A 19,922-nucleotide genomic window follows, 5' to 3' on the forward strand; every position below is an offset into this window, starting at 1 on the left:
TATAAATATCACGAATACACATCAAATAGCTTTCTGGTTGCAATTTTCTAATTTCGACTATGCGTAATGTATGCTTTAATAAAGTAAACAAATGAATATTAAGTTTTTTTTTTTTTTTTTTTTTGTAAATTTTGATACCCTTTAGATCATAAATTATGGTTTCATATTTTTAATTTTATAATTTCTGCATGCCATCTTACCAGATTTAAACTGATGATCTATAATCCGGAAAAACCGATAATCTGGAATCGCCGAAGTCCCGACGAGTCTGGATTAAAGACTTTTGACTGTATTATATTGCCAACCTTTGTAGCTTTCAAAATCCTTCCGTCACTGACTTTCACTTGAATAGGATCCTTCAAAGTGACTTTCTCTTTGAAATATTCATCACTGTTTATAATTTGGTCTGTGCATCTGCTATCCAGTAACCAATTGATTTCATTTTTATTCGTCACAGTATTCGCACTGGACCTTGACATGTTACTTCTCATAACAGTGGTGTGAAAACTATTTCCTTGATGACTGTTTATTCTGTGGTTAGAGTACGCTCCGCGTCCACAATGTCTACTAAAACCATGACTACATTCTTGATTGTTTGAAGCACTTCGACCACGATAATTAGTGGAACCATTACCCTGATAGTTCCCTTGATGGACATGCCAACAATTATTTTTAATGTGAACAGGTTTTCCACTATTATAACAGACATTCCCTTGCGGACCCGATTTGCTTGTTTCAATTTTGAACACAATTTGATTTTTCTGCTGGTGCACAATGATGAGCCAATTTTTCAATCATCGAAAAATATATTTACATCAAGATAATTCTTCAGTTTTACACATTCTAAGTTGTTTTGACAAACAATTTGTAGAGATGAAGTTTTTAAATACATTGCATGAAATTTCATAATTATATCAAATGCAGTCTCACACTTATAAATATATTCCAATTGCTTGTTTGTTATGGCGCCATAAATGTAATTTGTAGCTTGGATATCCTTTTCTTCTCATTTTTCCACGTCATCATTTTCACTGACTTTTCGCTTAACCACATCTTTACATTTTTTAAATTGGAGAAATTTCATCATACGCACTTTCCAATAAAAATAGTTTGAGCCATCAAATAGCAGTATACTGATATCACTGCATCTTGCACATGCCATTTTTACGCTAGTACCGGTAACTTTTAAAACAAATTATAAAAACTAAATTCTTCATTCATATTCACAAACCACGAGAACTCCTACTATGTTAAATAAACCGATATCATATCAAGAAGTAAATCGAAAATTAACAAACGTATCTTTTCACATTTTTTATTGAAACTTAACAACATGTGCACAACATTACACTAACCTCAAAAGCTTGCACGCAGTGAAGAAACTTAGTGTTGCCAACATGCAGGGCTTAATTTCTCAGATTAGAATTGCTGGAGCCCTATGAAAGACCGACAGCAAAGAGGAACAAGAGTAAATAAATAAATTAAATGACTATTAAACTCATTAATAATTTTATAATTAATAGCTATTTAATGTTTAAAAATTGTTATTTAATCAATAATTATTATATATTTAATTGATAATTTAGATAATTAATTTTTATTTATTGAAATAATTAAAGATTGAAGTAATTAAATAATTAAAATTAAATAAAATGTAAAGAGATAAATTGAAATTTAATAATTGATTTTTAATATAATTTTATTGTTAAAATAAAATTTGTGAGATAAAATTTCTACTGATATTGTTATTCAATTATATTAAAAAAGTGCCGCAGCCTTCTTATTCAGGGCTCCAGTGCGTTCCGGTTTGAATTATGATTTATTACAAAAATAAAGAAGCACCGGCGCAGAGATCCGGTGGGCCCAATTTAAACTCTGATCGTAGGGGGGTGGGAATTCTTTTATCATTACAAAAATTAAATGTTCTTAAAGTATACCGGCGAAACAGAATGGGGGTATGAGTGGATGGAAACAAAAAATGAGGGGAATCTTGGTGAGAAAGAACGTTCTCTTTGACCGCGGCTCTCTGCTGATATAATTATAGCAGCAAATGTATGTAAGGAGTAAAATGAGTGCTGAATATGACTCCTAAGGATGAATGTAAAGGTGTTGGTTACGCTCCCCCCTTCCCCCAATTAGTGGATACTGTGGGAAGGTGATGTATAGGACGTGCTTGAGCAGTTTATCTTAATACAGTCAAAAGTCGTTAATCCGGACTCGTCGGGACTTCGATTCTAGATTATCGATTTTTCCGGATTATAGATCATCAGTTTAAATCTCGTAAGATGGCATGCACAAATTCTAAAATTAAAAATATGAAACCGTATTTTAGGAAATAAAGAACAATTATGATCTAAAGGGTATCAAAATTTACAAAAAAAAAGAAGCTTAATATTTATTTGTTTACTTTATTAAACATTTCTTTCAATGAAAGTTGTTTCGTTTTATGTGATAATACTTTCTCTTTAATTCTATAAACAGACATAATTTCTTGTTCAGTTAAAAAACTCCACTGTTAAAGTCCCGTAATTGCTGTGCCACAAATACCGACTAACTTGTCAATCGAAATTTTTTCGTTTTCACTAACCTCTCTGTCACCTTCTTCATGTCTTTATCCATTTTTTGCAGCAATTCCACTTTTTGTTTGACGGACATCGAGACATACTTTCGTTTTGTAGATCCTTTGGGAGCTCCAGAATCGGAAATTGACATAATCGAAAGTTCAAGTTTACTTTTATAAAATTGCTCTTACAGTCTGCAAAAAATAATAAGCTGCATCCAATTCGAAGATTAAGGAATAACGCAAGCATCAACATTAACTGAAATAGATAATTGTATAATTTTAGCATATACCGTCCGTTACACGTTAAACGCGCACGCGAAAACGTATTCTGCACTTGTGCACACGCATATGCGTGTGCGCGTAAAGGTGTTACGCGCGCGCGTAAACGCCAATGCGCATGTGTCAACGCGGCGCGTGCACAGAAAGTTTTAGCAAGTTTGAGGTCCGGATTATGGGTGTCCGAATTAACGACTTTTGACTGTATTTCACTCTTATTGTACTCGCTGTCACTTAAAGCACATTTAAGAACACAAATTTTCCTTTTTGCGAGGATAACTAACTGTAAGCATCGATAACAATACACTAGATATGATGGCATAGTGAGAAATTTACGTGTTCCTAAACAAACAAATTTGGGTGCACAAAGTACACCCGAATTTATTGCCCTTCTTCAAGGGAAAGGTTTCCGCATGTGAGTGAGGGGACTTTACTTGAAGCACTGAAAACATGGTAAAGATAAATGTACCAACAATTATAATAGTTCCACATACTGTAAAGAATATTACTGACATTTTATTTATGTTTCACTAACAAGTAGCTTTATATTGATTCTTCTTTTCTATGTTTCATTTTGTCATGCACTCACTCAGTCCAGAGTTTTTAGTATCAGGTGACTTAGGTTAAAATGAGAACCGAAATCATAATCATAAGCAGCTGCTTACCACTCAGTCCAGAATAATTGATTAGACCACACCTCAATACCTGACATTTGCATGGTTAGTAAGAGTGAAAAGTTAGTTATGCTTTGTCTATCCGACCCAGTTAGCGTCGTAGCTTCATGTAAAGAAGCTGGAATTGTAACCCTGTTATTATACTGTAAGGTTTCAATATGCCCCTGAAGCATCAGAAATGATAAGTTGTTTTGTATTACAGTAAAAGCCTGACTATCTGGTATTCTACTAACCGGAAAGCTCAATCAACTGGAATATTTAAGAATTTCAGAAAAAAAAAAAAAAATTTCCCAGGAAAATTTAGTAAATGAGAGATTTGTAATGACATTATAAAGATAATAATATTTTAACACATATATATTGTTGCCAAACAGTGTGATTTAGTACCAATAATGGGTAAGCATGACACCACAACACAACCATAAGTAGTTAGGCTTGGTTTAATGTAAATTCGATAAATTCGCGGTCAGTGCGTTTAATTTTTGTAAAGAAGTTCAACATTTTCCTTGCATTTTGAAAGAATGGTTTATACGGTATTTCTCTCGCATTCTTACCATGCCTTTGTGGTGTAGTGGTTAGCACGCTCGACCCGAATTCGAGAGGTCCATGTTCCAAGTCCCAGCGAGCGCATTGCTTGTTTTTCACATCTCCTCCTTTGGAATGACCTAATGACTCTACAGAGGCACCCGACCACCAGGATTTGGCGATTGGGTCCCTAGTCACCCTTTAAAAGGGGGAATACATAAGATATTTCTCCCACCTTCTCAGCATACCTTTGTGGTATAGTAGTCAGCATGCTCGACACAAATTCGAGAGGTCTGTGGTTCAAGTCCCAATGAGGCAATTGCTTATTTTTCACTTCATCAGCTTTCAAAAAATACCTAATGTCTCTACAGACTAATATTTGGGACTGCATGGAATAAAGTATTTTCATATTTAAGTTACAAGATATGGGCATCAGCAAAAGGCCACAATATACCACTTTTTAAATGAATAAATACTAGCAATATAGCATGAAGAATTACAATAAGCAATTTAAGTTCTTTATACGCTATATCTACAATTTGTATCTCTTTATTATCTAACTAACTAAAGACTGATCTGTTTGTTTAAACTTCTATATGGGTGACTGGTGACATCCCCGAACTTTCATACATGGCAAGGTTTCACAATAATCGAAATACATTGGCTTTTATGACTGAAATGCATCCCCTTTAAATCTTAAACAATTTTAAATGAAGGTTTTTGATATTCAGATAGGTTACAAATAAAATGATTGTTTTTATAATTTTAGAGCCAAAATTTTTCAAACGTATTTGGCCTTTCGAACATGAATTCCATTTTTTATACTCAACTATCCACCCTTTAAAAGGTATTTCCCAAGCCTTCTGGATAGGCATGTTTTTACTGTATTTAAAGTCTCACTAGCTGAGAGGAATAAAGTTTAACATTATTTTTTTTTTTTTTTTTTTTTTTTTTTTTTTTGCCCCTTGTGTCCACAGTAAGGATTAAGAAAAGGCAAAACTCACCCTACTATGCAGAGACATTTATCATTCTTCTTAGAATCTTCTAAAGGAGAATGAAGCAAAGCTTGGGTAGTAACTGCCTTAGACAAAAATTGTCAATAAAACTTCAACATTGCCAAAAATCACTTTAATTCACAGATTATTACAGATTTAGGAAAGTTAAAAATCACTGCAATGTTTTCAGGAAAAGGCCGAACACATGAAAGGGTCATTAAACAGCCAAGAAATGATACTGATGACTTTCTCAGAACACACTTAGAAGGATGCCAGTTTTAACGCATATTTCTGTAATTTATCAAAAATCAAACTAAAGTGGCTCTTGCGCTCATCTTCATTTGCTGAAGCCACAAGCAAATCATCAGAGTAAGGAATACAAGTATCTTAGCCAGAAAATAAATCTTTGGAATGTTTGGCCTGTATTTTGCAAACCAAACGGTGTTTTAAGGAACTCGGATAATCAAAATGGGATAGTCACAGCTGTTTTAGGCATGTCCTCTAGGTTAACAGAGATTTGATGGTATGCCATAGGCAAATCAAGTGTTGAAAAATATCTTTAAAAAAAAAAATCCTTTTACAATACCGAGTTGCCACCAGCAGACTTTTTGCGGTTCCCCAAAGTGAAATCCTCCCTCAAAAGACACCATCATGCCACCCTATGTGCCATCAAAGAAGCTTTTATGCCTGCGCTCAAGAAGGTTCTGGAATCCGCCAACCAGACAGCTTTTGAGTTGTGGTAAAGCCACCAGCAAAAGTGTGTCATCATTCAAAAGATGAACTTTGAAGACTTTTGAGGTATTATAGTAATAATAATAAAATCTCAAATAAATATATTTTTCCCAACCTTTTCCCGATACTTTTTATACAAACCCTGTATGCAAAAGGTAACAGCCATTTTGGAAATGGCAGCACGATTCCAAGAAAGAGCAACAAATCAAAATAATTTAGAAAGCAACAAATATCCATAATAAAACACTGTTTTCAAGAAATCCTTAGACAATTTTTTCACTAGTCTTCTTTTCATGTACGTATCAATCTGTTTTTACTTAAAAAACATCAGAGAAATACACAAAGTCTACATCGTACATGCTGCTGTTCTTTTCATGTACACACTAATATGTTTGAACTTTAAATTCAGAGAATTGCACATATTTAAATTCTTTAAGAAGTATAACTTCATACAATGCAAATTTTTGCATTCTCCGCCATAAGGCAAAATTTTATATTTCTGAAGAAATGCAATGTTTTCTTTTTCATCAACTGGCAAACCCCATAGTCGCAATGCAATTCTTTGCAAGGAACAAAAATTACCCAATACGACAAAACCACACATAAAAATATACCATAGGATTTTTGAAAGTGGAATTCCACACTCATCTGCTGCACGTGTGCAAATACCAGAGCGGCCATATAAACACATTCTGGCATTGCTTATTTTACCAATATAGTGCACTGCCTCATAAATACCTTTCAGGGGCTAGATAATCAGAAAGACTAAATTAAAAATTCTTTAAAAAAAAAGTCTGAAAGGTTTCTGATTTTAAATTATGTCCAAAGGGGAGTTCTTTTAGCATTTCGTGTGTTACCTTTATTTATTAAATATCATGTTCTTTGCACTTAAGCCAAAAAAATCAGTTCAATAGCAATATCACAAAATAATTTTAAAATGAACATATCTATAGAATTTTCAATACACAGTTCCGCGCACTGGAGATAAAAAGTTTTTATTTTCCCCCGTAGGGTGTTGCCATTGCTCGCTTTTAAATCATCAAGTTTGTTAATCAAAAATTCGTTAAAGTTTTACAAAATATGAAATCGATAAGAAAACTAATTCCAAATTTTAAATTTGGGCTTTCAGATGCCCATATTCACAGCAGGATTACATCATTCAATATTGGATGACTCTACGTACCGTTGTTTTATCCCAATGCAAGACACAAGCATACATTTATGCAGATTAGTCATTTTTTAATTTTTTCAAATATAATACACGGCGATAGTATTTGGTGGCAACAATTTGAAAAGTGATATAGCCTTTTAACGTTTCCAACGCAAAACGAAAGCAATAGTCCATTGATACCAATACAGTATAAAGTCCGAGATCTGGACGTTAAATATCTGGAATGACCTAAAATCCAGACCTCACTTTTTTTAACATTTATTTATTTTTTTGTGTGTGTGCTCTATGCATGCACATTCGATTCCCCCCTTCCCGCATGTGGATTATTAATTTCACAACGGAAATAAATAAAATACAGTACAAAGTCCAAAATCTGGAATCGTCGGGACTCTGGGGATTCCAGATTTAGGATCTTTCCGAATAATAGATCATCAGTTTAAATCTAGTAAGATGGTATGTAAAGATTATAAAATTAAAAATATGAAATCGTGATTTACGAAATAATGAAGTATTTATGATCTAAAGAGTATCAAAATTTACAAAAGAAAAGCTTAATATTTATTTATTTACCTTATTAAACATTTCTTTCAACACAAGTTACTTCGCTTTTTGTGCTAATACTTTCTCTTTAATTCCGTAAACAGACATAATCTCTTGTTTAGTTACACTATTGAAGTCCTGTAACTGCTATTCCGAGAATTCCGACTAACCTGTCAATCGAAATTTTCTCTTTTTCAATAACTTCTCTGTCACTTTCTTAACTACTGGTAGTGGTTATTTCTGAATCGAGAACCATACTACAGATTTCGCCATCCATTAATTGATTGATGATTGAGAAGAATTGTCATCACAATGAAAAACTTCTTTTATATAATCTTCATTTATTAACACTTCTCCACATTTCTTTACAAAATCCGTTAATTGGAAAATTTCACCTTTGTTTTGCGATATCCGAAAACCTTTAAAATTAGTGGCTATCATCATCAAATTTAGCTATCCTTCACTATACATATTTGGCTATGCATCATGAGCTTGGCGACTATCGACAAGTTGTTCCGTTAAATTTTATCTTGCTTCTATCCGTACTGAGACAATTCAGCCCGAATTGTATTAGTTTAGTTATTTATTATATTTATGTCTATTTCTTGCCTAAGACTTATCAGAGTTCTGAATAAATAAATTACCTTATTGAGAGCTGGCACTAGATATCTTACTGCCTGATGCAGTCTCTGTGGGTCCTAAATTGACTCGATGCGACCACATGAGCTCTGGTGCTGGTTCTGGGTTTATGTGAATATAAAATCAGTTATTCTTAATTCAAACAGCCCTGAATGTAATCTTTGGGTCTATGAGTATCATCAACAGAAACTATTTTTAGCGGTTCTAGGAAAAAAGCACACAGGAATAATGCTCATAGGTATAAATGCTCACAGGAAAAAAGCCCACACAGAAGTATGCTCACATGGAAATAAGCCCACTGATAAATAATTCACATAGAAATATCCTTACATTAATGAATCAATAATTAATTTATTTGAACGTGGTACACCTACTTGAATTTTCTAAAGAAAAATTATTTAAATTACCAAAACATCTTTGGTATATATTTCAAAAACTTAATAACTTATGTTTAGATTCAGTTTCTATATAAGATTAACAAATGGGCCATTTTGAATTAAGAAAAGGAGAGGAGAAAGGAAATAAAAATGAAACAGAATTATATACAGTGAAAAATTATTACAATTTTAATTGTTAAAAAAATAATAAATATAAGTTACACACTTTATAATATAAACATTTAGAAGAATAATGAATGAGAATTTAGTGTGTCTGTGTGAGTGATTACGGCAAAGCCTCGAGGGCTATCTGCCTAAGTGGAAGGATGCCTTCGTGCAGGACTTTCTAAGGAAAACTGGCTCGTATACAAATTACACATGGGGAAAACCATGAAAACTCCCATGCAGCCAGCCCGTTCATGGGATTTGAACCTCGGATCGAACTACCAGTGTTCAGTGACTTTACTGCTCTGCCGCTGGTGGGCTGAATGAGAATTTAGAATGATTATTTTATTTAAATTACGAAAAATATTTAATTTTATCATTGATTTCATCATAGTTTCTTACATGACTCACGATTACCAAATGTAAGTTTTCATGTTTTCTTTTTTTTTACTTCAGTACATCCTGTATTTACATTAGCTAATAACAAATGTTGAGAAGCTAAATCTTTTTTCAGCCCGTAAATAAAATCCACAAACTGGGATGGCTAATTATCTTATTCTATAAGTATATTAAATAATGAATTTAGTGCGTTATGAGAGCCTTTGCAACAATTTGTGGTTTTAGATTTCTCGAAGGCTGCTTCATTATGTTTAACTGAGAGGTATCACCAAAGTGCCTAAAAATGTTAATTTTATTTCTAAAATTTTAAATTTCTGCAGAAATTTTACAACTTTTTTTTGCTGCAAATTTGAATAACTATATTTAAACATCAATTTCTATTGATACACATCAAAAGTATGCAAAAATAGAGTGAAGAAAGAAAAATTTATTATTGGCAGTTATGGGGAAAAAATGTCGTACTGGGGTAGTGGTATCAAATATTACAGTACATGCACAATTTTACTACAGTTTTCATGCTTTTATTTACAGCCCTTTCGCCCTATAAAAGGTTAATGTGAGCATTTGCTCATGTGAACATATTTCATGTGAGCACGTTTCTAAGAGAGCATTTTTCTGTGTGGGCATATTTCCTTGTGAGCTTTTATACCTGTAAGCATTATTCTGTGAACATATTTCCTTGGGCATTTTTCCAGTCACCATTTTTAGCATATGGAAAGAAAGTTTTGGTAAATTTTCCCTCATCAACATTTTTAACGCATTTAACTTAAATTTGTAATCATCGCCCGGCGTAATGTCAACATAAAAGGTTACCATACTCCTTTATTATTAATTACTAACATTAAAAAATTGTTTAGACATCGCTACACGAGTCATTACTCAGTTCATCATGTTTTGATACACATGCAGTGATGAAAGGAAAGTAAAATGAATAATGATTCGCCATGTTGGCATCAGATCAACGATGAATCTATGTGGAATGTTTGGGTTTGAGATGTACACCAAGCACATACATAGCAACGGAGCCAAATTACTAATCGTACAAATTTATGCTAAAATAATTGTTTCTTCAATAACAAGGTACTTTACTTAGTGTTGAAGTGAAATTAAGAATCGGAACTTTCCAGATGTTTTATTATGCACGGAGGGGGGAATCGAATGCACATGGGTAAAGCCTACGAGAAAATGTTGGTGGTTTTGAGGTCCGGATTTTAAATCATTTCGGATAAAGGACATCTGGATTTCGGGCTTTGTACTGTACCTCGTTACTAAAGAAACAATCATTTTAGCATAAATTCGTATGACAATAATTTGCTTTTGTAGCTGAGTATCAGCTTGGCATACATCTCAAATTGAAACATTCTACATAGATACATCGTTGATTTTACACCTACTAATATTTTATATCCCTGACGCCAACCTGGCGAATCATTATTTATGATATTTTGCTTTCATCAACGCATGTTTATAAACACATGACAACTCAAGTAGCGAAGCCTAAAGATTTTTTGGTACTTTTCTGTTTCGCCGGTGCAAATCTCGCCAAGCAGACTTTATTGGCGACAACACACACACACATAAAAAGTGTTAACAAATGTTAGTTCTAAGAAGTTTTTATTTTGAAGGTATGAACATTTTAATATGGCTTAAAATTTTGTAAAAAGACATTAATTTAAGAATTTGCTACGCTTTCACGGTACAACAAAAATCTAATTCTCTCAGTAATTATCTACATTAATTTCAAGTTATATCTTAATTTGGAATACAAGTTTAAATGCAAGAATTATTTCAATTTGTACGAATAGCTTACTCCGAAATTATGTAAAACCACAGTGCTTTACTTCGCTAGTGCATTCTCATTAGAATTGATGAATTTAACCCTTGACTTTGCCTTTTCTATATTTTCGCCTTCGGGTGAGTGGTGCGATTACATCCTAATTGACTTAATTGCCGCGAATAACCTTAGGGTATAAATTTGAACTATCTGGGTCAAAATTCTATGTAATTGTATACCAGTATTGAAAGAAACAATCAATCGATAAGAAATGGCTGCGAATTGTTTTGAAAATGAGGCGTAAAAGATTACCAGCGAGGATATTTCGTTTGGTATCGGTTGTATCATTTTTGGCGACTTCATCGCTTGCGCCAGCAAAATGGAAAAGTACCGATTTTTTTTATGTTAGTAATTGAATAGCAAAGAGTAACCTTTTATGCTGACATTATGCTTGGCAATGATTACAGATTCAAGTTTAATGCACTAAGAAATGTTGAGAGGGAAAATTTTAAAATTTCTTTCCAAATGCTACAAATAAATTTTGTTAATGATACTATTCATAGGCCAAAAGATTATATTTAGTGCTATTTAAATTAAGAATAACTGACTTGTTATTCACATAAACCCAGAACCAGTGCCAAAGCTCATATAACCCAGAGAGACTGTATCAGGCAGTACGATTTCTAGTACCGGCTCTCAATAAGCCTTAAGTATATGTGGAAATTTATTTATTCAAGACTCAGATAAGCCTTAAGCATGTGCAAGGAATAGGCGAAAGTATAATAAATAACTAAACTAATAGAATTTAGGCTTAATTGTCTCAGTGCGCGATAGAAGTAAGCTAAAATTCAGCAGAACAACTTGTCTTTAGTCGCCAATCTCATGATATATAGCCAAGTATGTATAGTAAACAATAGCTACATTTTATGATGATAGCCCCGAATCTGAAGATTTTTGAATATTGCAAACCAAAGATGAAATTTTCTAATTAATGGATTTTGTAAAGAAATGTGGAGAAGTGGTAATATAAATGAAGATGATATAAAAGAAGTTTTTATTGTAATAACAATGCTCCTCGATCATCAATCAATTAATGGATGGTGAAATCTTTAGTATGGTTCTAGATCTAGAAAATACTGCTACCAATAGTGAAGAAAGTTACAGAGAGGTTACTGTATGTTAAAAAATTTCGATTAACAAGTCAGTCAGAATTCTAGACACAGCAATTACAGGACTTCAACAATGGAACTTTGTAACTAAACAAGAAATTATGTCTGTCAATAGAATTAAAGAGAAAGTATTAGCACAAAAAAAAAAAAAAAAAAGAAAGAAAGAACCTTATACAACTTTGAAAGAAATGTTTAATAAAGTAAACAAATAAAGTAAATAAGTTTAATAAAGAAAACTTTTTTTCCTAAATTTTGATACCCTTTAGATCATAACTGCTTCATTATTTCATAAATCCCAATTTCATATTTTTAATTTTATTACTTCTACATGCCATCTTATTAGATTTAAACTGATGATCTAATAACTTCCAAATTTAGACTTAAAAAAAACTTCTTAAAATATTTTATTCCAAATAAATACCTTAAATTGCAAATTTTCAGATAATTTATTACTTGCATCTTCATTTCCAGACATAGGACATTTAATCATTAGTTTGGAATTACTAGAACGAAGATATCTTTTATGCTTGATTTTACCCATAATTTAAATATACAGTAGTAGCTAATGTTAGACTCCTGCAATAAAAAAAGAAAAAAATTAGTCATATTTCCAAGAATCTAATACAAATAAAAATGTCATGATAAACCAATATATAAAAGGGAAAAACTAATCTAGCTGAGACACAATGGTAAGAATTTTCATTTTTATAATCAGTGCTTAATTTAGTATCAAAGCCCTTTGGAATGACATTAGGAAAAGTAAAAATAACTAATTAACTTATTAAAATTAAATAAAATGCAAAGAGATAATTAAAAATTCATTAATTAACAGTAAATACATGGTGTTTCATATTAAATGGGACAAAAAGAATAACATAGTACAAATTCTGTAAATGATTTATTAAGCTGAAACAAATTAATTCTGAAACTACAATTACAGAAGTTTTTTCTAGAAAAAGTGAAAAACCTTCCAGTTATAAAGTTGCCACTACAGGCACTGTTAATCAAAAGGCACCATTCATGCAGAAAGCACACTGTGGTTTGAAATTGGAGAAACCGTACAGTGTTTTGGAATACACCTAAACATCATTTATGATTGTTCAAAGACATTTCCGCATAAAATTTGGCAGAGAACCACCGCATTGTCACAGCAGATGAAGCAGTTTCAGAACATTGGCTGCTTGTATAAGAAAACCGCCCAGGATGAACAGCAGCCAAAATTAAAGTGGTTGAAATAAGTCCTAAAACATTTTTATAAAGTCCCACAAAATCAATGCATCATACAAGTTCTGAACTCAATGCGCCTCATGTAAGGATTTGTTGTGTGTTATGGAAACATCTACAATTCCAATCATATCCCTTTTAAATGGTGCAGGCATTAAAAGCCTTCTGAGTAAGGCTTTCTGTGAGAATTTGCAAGATACACTAGAAGCAGATAGTTTTGCAAACAGGCTTGCATTTACTGATAAAGCCACTTCTCGCCTTTCTAGCAAAAAATAATTGTCATAACTTACAATTTGGATGCATGAAAAACCCACATGGTATAATACATGAGCAGGATTCTCCAAAGATGAACGCTTTCTGCACCATTTCCAGCAGTTGTGCTTTTTATCCTGTTTTTTTCATGATAAAATCAATTAGCATGTGCATTTACAAAGATATCTTAAGGTAGTCTGTAGTTAGGGGTACCCCTTGGATTATTGCCAAGAAGTTGTTTCATGGTAACCCGAGTATTTTATGGTGTATGTTTCGGAAGCTCTATCATGATGTGATTGCTTGTGTGATCCTGCTCATTTTGATTGGTGGAAGAATATTTCTTAGGGCTTATTCACAGTTCAGAAAATTTTTCATGTAATGAATTTAATATGGAGAATTAAAGTGAAACTTTTATGTCAACAAAAGAGTTAAAAGCACGCTATTCCATTATGATAAGGAAAACAACTGTGTACATTATAAGAAATATTGTTTTAACAGTGAATTAAAAGCATGATTTCAAATAATTTAGTTAAATTTTGACTATTTCGATTTTACATAAATTAACATCATTCCCATTTGAAATTTTGTATTTAATCATAATAATTATTATTTGTAAAATTTTTCAGGGAGTTGTAACATTTTGGACTTCCTGAAAATGTGTGCTCTTTAAGTGGACATTTGTCTTGTAGGCTTTTGTCATGTAGTTTTCTAACTGGCTGCTGGCTATTCAAGAAGGAACTATTTGTGTTACTTTTCTTTACTTTACTTTTACCTCAGCTGAGTCTTATGCAAGATCACCAATAATGAAAATCTGTATTCCAGGAAACCATTCTCAAATTTCACAATGGCATTTGTTGGTTGATCTTTACAATATGGTAACTGATAGTTTAGCGACATTTTGGAGGCGATAAAGGTTACTACCTGGGACTTTGGTAATAATGTGAGCAGTACTCAGTTCCGATTACGCATTATTTTGCGTGAGGGAAATGAGAGATCATGGGATACGTCATGTGATATTAATGGACGAATTACGATTCTTTAATCGGAAAAGGGGGGAAATCGGGAAAAAAATGTGGAAATTTTGTATTTAGCTTTATTCTGTGTTGTGTGAAACAGTGTTGTTTAATTTTTGGATCCCATGGCCCTAACTAAAGTGAATTCGAAATGGGTATTTAGGCATTGTGATAAAGAGAAGTTTGCTTTTTATTTAGCGGAGGAAGTATGGAGGAAAAATCCGCAGAAAAAATTTTTCAATAATTTTATTGAATGAATTAGAAAAGTGTGTCCGCCACGTAATCAAGATTCTGAAGAAGATTAGGTAAGTTAGTACTTTTAATTATTTAAGGATATTATTTTCATGCATTGTTCTAAATGTAAGGTGGAAAGGAATTTGGTATTATTGGGAAAATTGTTATTAGCAATGATTTGGTTTAAAGTAATTAGGATTGTAAGGTAATTTTTATGAATTTAATGTATGTGCTCATTTATATTTTAAGTAGTGTTTTTGAATTTAATTATATTTTAATGAAATGATAGTTATTTTGTGAATTTTATGTTTGTAGGAATTTGGTATACGTTCAAGTTGAAATAAACGTGCATGGAAATAATTTAAATATTTGATACTAAGTATTTGTAATGCTTGCGGTATGAATTCGTTGGTGACGTGTATAATGTAATAGATGATTTAGAGGTAAAAATTTTTGGATATTTTATTTATTTTATATGTGGAAATGTTCATATTTGTAAAGGGTAAATACTTTTTCGCGATCAGGTAATTTCATATATGTTCTTTTTACCGGGTTTAAAGATTGAGAAAATTGTCATGTATTTTCGTGAAATTTTTCTAATTTATGAGAAAAAAGCAGTGTACATGGATATAGTGAAGAGTGTGCGCAATGCCATTTTTGTGCAATTCTGGGATGTTTTTTTAAGTAAAAATAAGTCGGCGTGTACATGGTTTATGTGTATGTGTTATTTTGAAAAACGCGTAAGGAGTATGGTATTGTGCACTTTTTCCCAATTTTGCAGTGAATATTTGTCATGATTAAGCAGTTTTGCTTGATAAAATTTTTAGCATAAGTGTAATTCGGCTACTAGATTGTTGGAAGAAGTGTTCAGTAGATAAAAAGAAAAGAAACATGTCTTTATTTCATGAAGACAAAATGGCGGCGGGGAAAAAAATAGAGGGTTGCTGTAGGAGAGTTGGTTGCCAAATTTTCGATAAAAATCGCCAAGTTACCATAATGTAAAGATCAACCCATTTGTTTATACCCAATAAGAAAAAATTAACTATCCATTTCAATGCTGATATGCAGATATCATAATACAGACCATTAAATGTTCTTTGCAATGCACTGTAAGTAAAAAATTTAGTCAAATGCCCTTGTGAACACTAATCAATCAATCATCTATAAATAAAGGATGCAATCACTAGATATCTGCAAACTGGTGCAATTTTATCCAGTCTAGTTATAATTTTACAAATGCCAGTTACAGAAATATCGCCAAGTTTAAATACACTAGTAACGAATGTGATACGCACTTATGCAAATAAAGGAACATTGAAAATGGATAGTTTACTCACCTGATGTTCTTGAAACCTTATGTTTACAGAATTTCTTTACTGATGTGAAACCTGAGCAGTGAGCTCAGATCAACTATAATCCAGTACCTGATGGCTCAGCATTGGCTGAAGCCCAATTTAAAATCTTACGGTAGTTCTAAAATTCTAGATATAAAACTAGTTAAGCATCTGCTAAACTTAATAGAGCACACTATTTGTGAGTGAAAATTGGTACTACCAATCCAGTGAAATTGTAGACTGCTCTAACTAATGGATTGAAATGCTATACGTATAATCCCTGTGAAAGGTGTGCCTATGAGCTATTAAACAGGTGTGTGGAAATCAGAGCTATCATTATGCAAAATAAACATAAGAAAACGGCGCGGCACAAATATTTTCCGCTGCCGGTCTTGCCATGGAACAAATGGTGCAGCTTCACCAAGACCTGGAAGACAGGCAAAGATGCATGTCGGGGCACCGAAATCTTTGCTTAAGGCCTCTAAAAGTCTTAATCTGGCTTTGATGGTAATAAATAAATGGATTTTAAGCTTTGAATATAAACTACACATTATAAAATAATCTTCAAATTTTATATTTAAATGCGAAAACATAAACATCAAAAAAGTTTTACTAACCTAAAATGCTTGTTTTAAATAAAGAGAAAATAACCAAAGAAGGAAGCACTTCCGAGAGAACCCGGTAAACGTATTTTTCTTCTTTCAAATAACTACAATCAAAAGAAACACCACCAAAATGTTTACTCAATGAACATACATAGACGCTTTTTGGTTTAAATTAACTTCAAGACTTCATTCACAGGAAGTATCATGTCATTTCTTTTCCGGAGCATCTGTATGCGATTCAATTCACCTATAGGTGGCGCTTTCACGTATTAACGGGGCGGATAAAAACGGTATTTAGGGAGTCTAGCCTGGACACCAGTCGAGATCGATATCGGAAAACCTAAGGCTCCTATATACCAGGCTGAATCATCAGGCATTCGCGCTCCCAAGTGGGAGATTTAATGGCGGTTGTGTAGTTACGGTGCAACAATTTTTTGTGTTTTTTTTTGTGTAAAATGGGCGGATGTACAGCTATTAATTGTTCAAATCATTCACGGAAAGGTCATACATTGGTAAAATTTCCTAAAAATGAAGAAAGAAGAAAAATATGGCTAAATAATTGCCGAAGAGACAATTGGAAACCTGGTTCAGGCGCTGAACTTTGCTTAGTAAGTATAATGTTAATTATGCCTTCATTTAGAGTTTATATCTTCTCTGATGTTTATAATGTGCAAGTAAAGTGAAATTCTTGTGTACAATAACCTGAGTATCTGCTAATTTCTGTAATAATAGCTATAATTAAATTAGTCTAGGGTTAATATACCCGTCGCCAAACATCGCCAATGTAGATGTTTTGAATGTGGAAAAGAAATTTCTCTTCTAATATAAAGCGCAAATTTTGTTTTCCTGTGCTAATTGTGGAATTTATACTAATGTAACATGAAAATCATTAGCATATTGAAATTTATTAAAAGATAAATAATAATTTGGAAAGTCAAGATAAAATCTGAATGTTTGCTAAAGATATATGTAACATTATACTATAGTTGCAGTATCGTTGGAATGATATATAATTTTTTTCTTTATTTTATAATCACTATTGTTAAAAAGTTAGATGAGTTGTTTATGCACGGTGCCCACTACTGTTTCTTGGTTAAAATAACTTCCAGAATTTTGACATTGACATCTGAAGTCAATAGAATAAATTGAATAGTGTGAGACAAAATATATATAATCTGACTTCAATAATTGCAAGGATTGTGCAAGTTTATTTATAATCACAGTATTATACAATTTGGCAATGGAGTAAAGATTTAGAAATGAATGCAGAACATTCAAATTAGTATTTTCTTGTTTCTAATATATAGAAATATAGTCTATTTTCCAGTATAAAAGTTTTACTTAAAAGTATGGGAAAGCAGATTTGTTTCATGCATGATCTTTATAATACTGGTATGAAATGAATGAATTTTAATCTGTAAACAATTTTTTGTTAATATTGAAATGCGTTTCTTTGGGTACATTTTTAGGGACTTGTGGATCATGTCAGACAACATGCAATAGAAAAAAGATGTACGTGTGCATAAATTTTCCCATTATGTTACTTCATTTTATCTAAATTTCAAGGATAATTCTTTTCATTTTTATATGGCATGTTATCAGTATAAAGGCTAGTGAAAATAAATTGGTATGTGTATCTGTTTTTGAAGTGTAATGATTAAATAAAAAGATGGTGTGTGTTTCTTTATTTAAACAAAATTTCAAGGATAGTATTTTTCAGTGTTGAACTGTTTGTTATTTCTCAATGTAAAGGGTAACAAGGGGAAAAAAACTGGTATGGTATATCTGTTTTTTAAGCATGATAATTTTATTTATTTCTTTAGTGATGCATATATATAGAGAGAAGGTGTTTGGTCCAACTGAAGTTATAATAAATCTAATTTTACTAGATCTCTCCCTCCCCTCAGGTGTAGAAAATTTTCAAGTGCAGAAAGTTTATTTGCAGAATTAATTCATTTCTGATAAACTTATTATCATTAATTTTTTATATAACATGTTATTAAGTTACACATTTGACTACTGTGTAATAAAATTGTATTTAGGGCAAAAAATTAACTATAATTTTGCATCTGGTGACTAATATCATATGCTTCTAAGAATATTACTTTAACATTTTCCATAATTTTTGTATTTCAGGAACATGAAACTGTTATTTTGTATACTTAAATAATAAAAGTGTGTATCTGAATCAATTAATGGATACAAATATTTTACAGTTCTTTTTAGAAGATATTTGCCACATCGCTTCTAATAATTCATAAAGTATGTTAAAATATAGGTAAATAATTTGGTGCAGAATTCAAATTTAGGGTTTAAAATATAGTGAATCATAAGACTAAATGATTTTTATTGTCATGATTTGCCTGGGCTTAAGAATGTACTTTTCGCCCAGTGGAAATTGTCATCAAACTGTCTTGAACAGGCTTTTTGTTGATAATAACTTCCAGGCTTATCAGTACCTCCTTTTGAGTGGAGGGTATGCAAATATAGTACCCAATTTAAATTACTTTGTGATTGTAATAATATTGTGGTATTAAATAAGTGATTATAATTACGATTTAGGTAATTGCATTGTAATTATATTACATTGTATCTGTGAACTCTTAATTTCATTACTTTATGCAATTATGTTGTAAGTGCATAATCTAATTGCAATAATATAATCTATTCGCAATTACAAAATAATTATAAATGCAGTTACATCTTAAATAGAGGCCATTTTAATACTTTTAAATTTTCGCAAGATAACTTCCCATTAAGGTTCATTTGGAGGAAACTATGCAAATACTAAAAAAGAAGTTATGCTAAATTTACATATTTTGTACAGTACTTTCTTGTTATAATGCTGTTCAATATATTTTCAATACTTTTGTAAATTTAACGACATTCTTTGCAATCACTGTGGTGCTTTAAAAAGAAGTTTCTTAGTTATGCTTTCTAATAAGAATGGGTTTAAAATTAAGTATTATGTATAATAACTAGCAGTTAAAAAAACTTGACTGCATGAAAATGCTGTTGCTGTGTAAAATAAAAAATAAGCTTTCTTTTATGCTTTGAAATGAATTACATGTGGTTAAGTCGTCCTTTGGACAGGTTTTATCTAAATTATTAGTATAAAATATATAAACTATGAATTATTTTGTAACATAACTCAAATTACAAAATTCATTCTATATACGTTCAAAGTTATTATCTTTTATGGAATAACTGTTTTTTAATTTAGGTAAAAATTGGATTTTTAGAAGTATTACAAATACAATG

At 31.8% G+C, this 19,922-nt stretch overlaps 1 protein-coding gene and 1 long non-coding RNA gene across 2 annotated transcripts in view; one reads left to right on the forward strand and one right to left on the reverse strand.

Annotated features, from left to right (window-relative positions):
* The window catches only part of LOC118202624 (uncharacterized), a 34,513-nt gene extending 17,625 nt beyond the window's left edge, over positions 1-16,888 (reverse strand). Inside the window, exons 1-2 of the mRNA XM_085823193.1 lie at positions 16,674-16,888; positions 12,421-12,575 (exon numbers count right to left, since the gene is read on the reverse strand). Coding sequence (XP_085679319.1) covers positions 12,421-12,540 — 120 coding nt within the window. The 5' untranslated portion in view covers positions 12,541-12,575; positions 16,674-16,888. The remainder of the gene's footprint in view (positions 1-12,420; positions 12,576-16,673) is intronic.
* A 27-nt stretch (positions 16,889-16,915) lies between these two features.
* On the forward strand, positions 16,916-18,307 carry LOC146999395 (uncharacterized). The gene is made up of 2 exons (XR_015042926.1): positions 16,916-17,269; positions 18,131-18,307. It is a non-coding gene; the product is annotated as an uncharacterized LOC146999395 (long non-coding RNA).
* The last annotated feature ends 1,615 nt before the right edge of the window (positions 18,308-19,922 follow it).

This window comes from Stegodyphus dumicola, chromosome 1 (assembly GCF_044657685.1).
Source record: "Stegodyphus dumicola isolate Sdum_Otavi_A_Nest chromosome 1, ASM4465768v1".
NCBI classification, from domain to species: Eukaryota; Metazoa; Arthropoda; class Arachnida; order Araneae; family Eresidae; genus Stegodyphus; species Stegodyphus dumicola.